This window comes from Gossypium hirsutum, chromosome A03, assembly GCF_007990345.1.
Source record: "Gossypium hirsutum isolate 1008001.06 chromosome A03, Gossypium_hirsutum_v2.1, whole genome shotgun sequence".
Classification (NCBI taxonomy): Eukaryota; Viridiplantae; Streptophyta; class Magnoliopsida; order Malvales; family Malvaceae; genus Gossypium; species Gossypium hirsutum.
This window is the reverse complement of record NC_053426.1, coordinates 105,722,920-105,731,916: the sequence shown is the minus strand read 5'-3', so window position 1 is coordinate 105,731,916 and position 8,997 is coordinate 105,722,920. Positions and strand designations below refer to the sequence as shown.

Below are 8,997 nucleotides of genomic sequence, written 5' to 3'. Positions count from 1 at the left end.
ATAATATAATTACTTCTACTTATAACATTTTTCTAATTTTTTAAGCATGCACAAACACACCTACTCTTGATTGCTGGAATTACAACGATGTATAATATTTAATTGGTAAAAAATATTTTATTAAAATCGAAATTAAATTTTATATCAATATTAAATTGTAATTTCAAAATGATTTAATTTATTTACTTATGAGTTACATATTTCTGAAATTAGAATAATGTTTTTTTACTATAAAATTTTGAATATTAAGAAAACTAATTTTATTAAAACTAATACATTTTTTTGTATTTATGTTAAATTAAAATTTTAAATTAATTTAAATTATTTGATTTACTTGTTGAAGACAGTATAATTACTTTTTGACAAAGTAAAGTTCATCATAATGATCAATTATTTGTGAGAGATTTTTTTAATATAAAATTCAAATATTCTGATTTGCTTTTTGACAAAGAACACATGATTTGTCAACATTCTACTTTAAATGACATCAAGAACATTGCTTTAAAAGTTTAAATAGTTTTTTTTTCCTCCAACTTAAAAAAATTTATTTCAGCTTCTCATTTTATTTTTTTAATTTTTAAATTAATTTTTTTTATCATATCACCTTAAAATAAATAAAAAGATTAATATTTATTAATTTTACTAGCGTGTTATGTGCGTAGATTGTGATATAAATAATATATTAACATTTAATTAATTTTTTAAAATTTTAAAAATATATATCTTTTAAAATTTTTAATAATTTTAGCCATTCTTAATTTTTAAAAATTAGGTTTTACAATTTTTATTGAAATTTTTAAAATTTTAAATATTAATTAAAGATTGATGTGCCATTCACTTGTATGTAATAAAGTTAAAAAAGCATTAATTTTTTCATTCATTTTAGGGTGATTTGACAAATATCGCAAGTTTAAAGGCTAAAAATAATATAAAAATAGAGGTTAATATGACTCTTTTTTTTTGTAAAGTTAGAGACTCAGATAAATCATTATGCCTTTAAACTACTATGATTTTCGATCCAAGTTGGCATCGGGTTAATTGTTATTTAGAGCTTAATTATAAGCTAAATTTAAAAACTAAAATATGTTCTTTATCTGCTTAATATATTGGAATTTAGTTCATTTACTTTTTTGAAATTAAAAATTTAGGTCTAGTTGTTACCGCTATTAAAATTCTTCTATTAAATTCACCTGTGCGATATTTTGAAATTAATTTTTTTTAATTTAGTAGTGAAAAAATAACATTAAAAATGTTGATATGGATTTTTTTTCCTTAAAAAACATTCATCATGATAACATAATTTTTTGTTAGAATAATACTCTTGAGAAAAATTAATATCAACATTTTAATTGAAATAATTAAAAATATTAATTATTTAGACTAAAAAATTATATTATAAAAGTATATAAGATTACATTAGAAAGTAAAGAATATAGATTAAATATCAAGTTTTAATAAATTGTAAGGACCAGAACTAAAATTTAGCTATTATCTTATAATGCAAAAAATAAGACAAACCTAAAAGAATTAAAAAACCATATATCAAATCTCTAATATCTAAACTATTTAAATTATTTCTAACTACTTAATATTTTAATAAAAAATTATTAATTATTTAAATTAACTAATAACATTATAAACATATAAAAATTAAATTACATTATAAATTAAATATAAAAATTAAACCATAGATAAAAATAAAATTTCAATATTTATTTATAATGTTAAAGAAAAATACCAAATGTATTGGTGCACCCACGGGTCGATGGAGACAGGCCCTGTTGCATTTCTATGATCACGTTAGAGTTTAGACATTGTAAAAAAATATCAATAATTTGTAAGATAAAGTGATGTTCAAAATTCACTCACTAAATCATCTTGTGTATGATTGGAGGGATGGGAAGAAAATTAACAAAACAGAAACAAAAATAAATTAAAATAAAGTGACATAAATGAAAAATACAAAAAATTAATGTAAAAAATGAGAATAGGAACAAAATAGAGGACTAAATGTGAAATAAATAAGAAAATGAAAGTCAGGGAAAGGATCATACTCATCCTTATCTAATTGCAACAAACAATAAACGTTTCTCCACTCTCTCTGTCTACCTATAAATTAAAAAAAAAAAACTTTCAAAAGAAAATTCCTTGCCTTGCAGACAAGCTCATTAAAGCGAAAACCATAATCTCTCTTCCATTTATTTAAAAATTTGTTTTTGTTTTTTTGTTATCTCTTCCAGAAATAGAAATAGAGAGAGAAAAGTAATTCTACTGTTCGGATCTGTGTTTTTGGAGGAAATGGCATCTGGATCATCGGGTCGGGGAAACACGGGTAATTCCAAAGGGTTTGATTTTGGGTCCGATGATATTCTTTGCTCCTATGAGGATTACGGCAACCAGGAATCGTCCAATGGCAACCACACCGAACCCAACAGCTCCAATAAGGTATAACTGCAATTTCATTTCTAGGGTTTTCTTTTTTTTCTTTTTTTGTTGTTGTTGGGGGTAGAATATTTCATATGATTTGGGTTTAATCGAGCATTGTTTTGTGATGAATTTTGGATTTCTTTTCCCTTTAATTCTATCAACATGATAGACTGTTTGACCTTAAATTAGTAAAGATTAGCACTTTTCTTGTTCTTTTTTTTTTAATTGTAAATATTTGTAATGAATTTCGACATTCTAGGTTCTTTTTTCCCCTTTTATTGCTTTTTTTTTCTTTTTTGGAATGATTGTTGGGCTTTTCGTTTGTTTTTAGAAACGTAAAATATATATTTGAGAATTTTCTCGCTTTGATTACGAATCTCATATTAGTGGCTGAAGTCCATGGCAAGTTATCTTTGGTAGAACATATTGCAAGTTATGTCACAACTTTTGGTTTGGTAGAACATATTTTGATCCAATATAGAGTTATCTTTCATCTTTCGATGAAATAAGTCCTCGCATCTTAAGAACACACTAGGGTTATTGAATAATCAGCTACAGATGTGTGGTTTGACATCTGTCGTTGGAGAGGGAGGTCAAGGTCCACTGTTTTTTAGGTTTTTTTTTACTCATATTTGTGTGTGTGTGTATTTATTAGAGCATTCAATTCTTGATCCTAAGCCTTTTTCTTTGTTGTTTCATATGTAAAGGGTGACCAAGAACAGGTAACATGCAGTTCCATCAAAGTTCCACAAACTGTAATTTAGGCCTCGAAAGTTGTCATACTTCATGCTATTCAGTTTATTCAATCCTCGCATGATATTGGATTGAGCCTATGATGAATTCCTTTGTGATATTATAGAATCGAGACATATTGTCTTTAGGGGTGCATTGTATTTCAATCTATTATGGGGAAAAATCATCCACACTTTCCTTTTTCCATTCTGCCCATTGTGTTTCTGAGCTAGTGGCATAGTGGCCCTTTTGCTTAAGAGTAAATAATTAATCTTGTCGTCGTACCAACTCTGCAGGAGTTTCACAAAGGAAGAGTAGCACGTTCAATGTTTCCACCTAGTGGATACAGTCAGCCGGAAGACTCTTTCTCCTCAGATGTGGCTGCTACTGTTGAAAAAACCATGAAAAGATACACAGATAATCTCATGCGCTTTCTTGAAGGAATAAGTTCTCGATTATCACAGTTGGAGCTATATTGCTACAATCTTGATAGATCAATTGGAGATATGCGAGCTGATTTAGTTCATGGGAATGGAGATGCAGATTCAAAGCTTAAATCTATTGAGAAACATCTACAAGAGGTGAGTTCCCTAGAACATCCTATATTTTCGGATAAGGTGGCTTAATCTATTAATTGGCTATAAGATGCGCCACATCTATACACTCAACCCTGATAATCAATCGGGTGTGCTTTCTCTCCCTTTGTAGCAGTGAGATGGTTATATGATCCTTATTTTTCTTTAAAGCAAACATGTATTTGTCTTTGCTCACAAAGGTACCGATCTATCGACTAAATTGGAGCTAGCATAAAGGAGAAGTTTTGATAATATGATTGGAAAAAGAACTATATTTTATATTGAGTCCCAGCTATTATTATAATTTTAAATTTCAGTTTCTTCAATTGTTGACATTATATTATTCTTCATAAAAATGTTTTTCGGGACAATGATTAATTTAGGCTCAGGTTAGGTTCATTCTACATAGATCTGCGTGGAGAGAAGATACTCATAGTACGATATCATGCATGTGTTGAGTTCCATTTCACTCAAGCTATTTACTCCTCAAGTATCAATGCACATTGTAGGTCCACAGGTCTGTGCAGATCCTAAGAGATAAGCAGGAGCTTGCGGAGACTCAGAAGGAGTTGGCTAAGCTACAACTTGCACAGAAGGAATCTTCTTCCAGCCATTCACAATCGACTGAGGAGAGAGTATCACCACCTGCCTCTGATCCTAAAAAGACTGACCACACATCTGAGATGCAAAACCAACAATTAGCTCTTTCCCTACCTCATCAAGTAGCATCACAACAACAGCCTGTGGTGGCACACTCTCAAGCCCCACCTCAAAATTTGACCCAACAATCCTACTACATGCCTTCAAATCAATTATCCAACCCTCAAGCTCCAGCTGCAGCTCCTTCTCCAGCCCCCGCCCCTAACCCTCCCCCTGCCCCAGCACAAAATCAGCACCCCCAGAGTCAATATGTGACTTCTGATCCTCAATACCGACCGCCTCAGATACAAGACATCTCTAGGATGCCAACACAGCCTACACAATCCCAAGGTAATCAGGTCCAATCATTCCCTCAGTATCAGCAGCAATGGCCTCAACAATTATCACAGCAAGTGCAACCGCAGCAGCAGTCCTCTATGCAACCACAGATGAGGGCCCCATCAACACCGGCTTACTCTCCCTACCCTCCAACTCAATCAACAAATCAATCTCAACCAGAGGCGTTGCCCAACAGCATGGCCATGCAGGTCTCATATTCTGGACTTCCTCAACCCGTGTCTAGCCGTGCTGATACCATTACTTATGGGTACGGAGTACCCGGCAGAACAGCTCCCCAACAACCTCCTCAACAAATCAAAGGCACTTTTGGAGCACAACCGACTGATAGGTACACAGGACCTGTCTCCAATCCCCCCTTTCCTCCAGGAAGTGCTTACATGGTATATGATAGTGAAGGGGGTAGAACACATCACCCGTCCCAGCAGCCTAACTTCTCACAGGGTGGATATCCCCCAGCAGCAAATGTCTCTCTTCAGACTCAACCAGGTACTGGCCCTAATGTTATGGTTAGAAACACCAACCATCCGCAGTTTGTTCGCAATCATCCCTACAGTGAGCTGATTGAAAAGTTGGTGAGCATGGGTTTCAGAGGTGATCATGTTGCCAGTGTGATTCAGAGGATGGAAGAGAGCGGGCAGCCTCCGGATTTCAATGCTGTGCTTGATAGATTAAATGCACATTCCTCTGGTGGTTCTCAAAGAGGAGGATGGTAAAGGGCAATCGCATACCTGAGTTGGGCTTTGGATATTATTCGAATAAAGGGTGGTAGAGTTCTCGTTTATATGTTGGGAGGGATATGAATATTTGTATGTTACCTCCTAATTAAAACTTCTACTGGGAAATGTTTTCTTTTATTTGGGTTAATTTCAGTTTTATTATCTAATGCAATAACCCCCCCTGCTGCTTATCTTAAGTGCCTGCTGTGATGGTGTGTTGGGTTTGGTTATTTAATAATTGAATACAAGTGGTAACAATTTCAGTGTAAATTTTGGAAGATTGTTCTTCAAACTTGAGTGACAATCAAATCCTGAAACGAATATATAAAAACATACAATCAAACCTTGAATCAAAGATATGAAATGCTATTAGTCTTTATACGAATTTAGTCTTTGTATATTAATTTGATCATTTTTAATATATGTATTTTTTAAATTTTTAAATTTTAATTTTCACCAAACAATATCTATTAAATTCATTAAGTTATATTATTTTCAAATATTAATGGGACAAACGAGTTATCATATGTTCAATATCATGTTAGCTTATTATTTCCAGATATTACTCACTAAGAATCATGTTAATAGGTTAACTATTATTATTTGTGTCAAGATTGAAATTTTAAAATTCAAAAAGTATAGAGATTTAAAATGATTCAATTGGAGAATATGAACTAAATGTCCAATTATACGCATAGTACAGGACTAGTAATTGAACTTAATCAGATGGATTTAACTGATACTGCTTGGATCAAGACTAAAATTTCAAAATTCTAAAAGTATAGGGACTAAAATCAACCAATTTTCAAAAAAGTACAGGGACAAATGCTCGTCCATCTCTCAATGCCCAAAGTTCCACTTTTACACTAGTTGGATTAATGATGTGATAGAAAGAACCAATCAACCAGTGCCCTAGTGATTACGAATAATTGCGCGCACTTGCTTTACTCGGATTCCAAAAAGATGATCCATCATAAATTAATTTGAAAGATCCCATTGGAGGAGTTTCCATGGCACTAGAACAAATTCTAGAAAGTTAAGATTCTTCACAGGGGAATGAGCAGAAAATTCCCCCGCACCAAGGATTATTCGTTGCACAAAACCTCGTAGAAGTTTAAATTTTGAAAAAAACTAATGCATTACAACTCAAGCAAATTTTCCATTGGGCAAAAACAAAGACAATGAACCAATGAATTGATGGATGATAGACCCACTCTTTTGAGGTGACATTACCTTGAATCCATTCCTCCCAATTTCTTTGTTGAAGAGGCCCAAATAGTGAGAATAAACAAAATTCCATAGCTACTAGACAACATGACATTCTCGAAATAGATGGATAATGGGTTCTTGTTCACTTGAGTAACAATGGCAAAGATCTACTATATTCATTCCTCGGCGAAGCATAAAAGATCGGGTTGGGAGAGCTATCCATCCATATTTCCAAAGGAACAACTTAGCTTTGGAGGGAGACGAGCTTTCTAGATTAAATTCCAAAGAGTTATATTGCAATCAGAAGAGGTGACATGGGAATGGGCACTATATGCCTGGATGAAAGATTATGTACTTGCAAGAGTAAAAGATCCAAATTTCGAAAGACCCCAACAAACATATCCAAGCCTAACTCATGAGGTGAAATAGGGGTGCTTGTGCTCATTAAGATCCCAGTTATTGCGGACTTGTTTGAAAGACCAAGTCTCCTCAAAAGAAGTTAGAAGTTCTTGTACTAGATGATGGAGGGGGCCTTTCCTCGACCAATTATCACTCCAAAATTTCACAAATCTACTCCTTAATAACCCATCTTATCCCTGATTCAAGAAAGTGGCTAATCTTTCTCAAGAAAGACCAGATCGGAGATGTTGTCCTTAATAGGTGCGGATTTCTAAGGTTAATGAGATATTTTTATATAAGGATTTTGTCCTAAATGCTATCTTTTTCCTGAATGAGCCTCCTATCAAGTTTAACTAACAAAGCCTGATTTTTTTTCTTTTGGGATACCCAAACCTCTATAAGCTTCAGATTGTGAGATTAAGTCCTATTTGATAAGGTTGTCATGATTCGTTAGAGCATCGCTTCTCCAAAGCAAATTTTTTGTTGATTTGATCCAGGTGACTATGAATACTATTAGGGAGCATGCAACATTGCATGTAATAATTCGAAACAAAAACCAATATCGAATGGATGGGAATCAACTGTTGGCTTTCTAAGCATTAAGTTTATTCCGAACTTTATCAACAATAAATTCGTAGTTGAAGTTTAGAAGCTCTCTTCATGTGCATAGGAAATCCAAGATGTAATACTTTAATACATGTAATATTTTTCAAAATTCACTATTCATCCATAATTTACTAATAATCCTTATCATGTACTTCTTATACCACTTTTATATATTTTGTAATTTAGTCATCAGCACAATATTTCATGTAGCAATATAATTTACTTTTAATAATACACATAACATTCATCATCGACATGTATTTATTCATACTTTTATGAATTCTGATTCATTCTAATCAAATATGTACTCATATACCTGAGTATCGTTTTTAGCATTATCAGAATTATCTTGGGTTAGAAAGCATCTCATTTTATAAGTAAAACAAATCTCATCAGAGTCGGGAGATATCATACTATCACATATTATAATGACATGTGTTTGTAGACTTCACATATACTACGTTTAGTCTTAGAACCGACTAAACCGTAGCTCTGATACCACTAAATGTAACACCCCTAACCCGTATCGGCTGCTAGAACAGGGTTTTGGAGCATTACTACCATTTGTAGATCACTTAAAAAAATTAAAATACTTACCGATTCAATGCATCATATAAAATAAATATACTACCATTCAATCAACAGTTTGGCACTTGTATAAGCATCAAACAACAACATTGTTAGTATACTTGCACATATCTCATATAAATTCAACATTGATATATCTATTTTCTCGACATGTCGCACTTGAGTTTAATAATAGTCTCAATTACATAATTTCCTTGTATCAACATATCAAAGATAATCATATATGTACATGTCATGAAACATATCATGCTCTTACCGTTTCTTCACAAGCATATATCATTCATTTCATTATATCAATATTTTATGCTTCATCATTTCCATATATTTTATGTATATTTATTCTGGTAATAGCTTATATCAAACTTAACATAAATTATATTCCATGTACTTATACTTATTTCGTTTATCCATTTTCATAATTATTTCATACAACGCTTTTGTACATATATTTTCATATGACCAGTTCTTGTAAACATTTCACACAACCATTTCATATAACCATTCGTCATCTAATACATTTTACCTGAATATCAATTATTCAACAGATGTTATAGCGTCTCCCATCCACGGTCTTATTTATCTTTGACGTGATGCCATAGTGTCTTTCAACTATGGTCTTACTCATTTTCTGTCATGTTGCCATGGTATCTTTCAACCATGGTCTTATTCTTTTCATGTCACGTTGTCATGGTATCTTTCAACCATGGTCTTACACATTTCATATCAGGTTGCCATGGTATCTTTCA

At 32.3% G+C, this 8,997-nt stretch overlaps 1 protein-coding gene across 1 annotated transcript; it reads left to right on the top strand.

Moving 5' to 3' along the window:
• The first annotated feature begins 2,055 nt into the window (after positions 1 to 2,055).
• LOC107886773 (extensin) lies at positions 2,056 to 5,646 on the top strand. The gene is made up of 3 exons (XM_016810828.2): positions 2,056 to 2,445; positions 3,456 to 3,740; positions 4,244 to 5,646. Exons 1-3 carry the CDS (start codon positions 2,299 to 2,301, stop codon positions 5,444 to 5,446), a joined length of 1,635 nt encoding a protein of 544 aa, XP_016666317.2. The 5' UTR covers positions 2,056 to 2,298; the 3' UTR covers positions 5,447 to 5,646.
• The last annotated feature ends 3,351 nt before the right edge of the window (positions 5,647 to 8,997 follow it).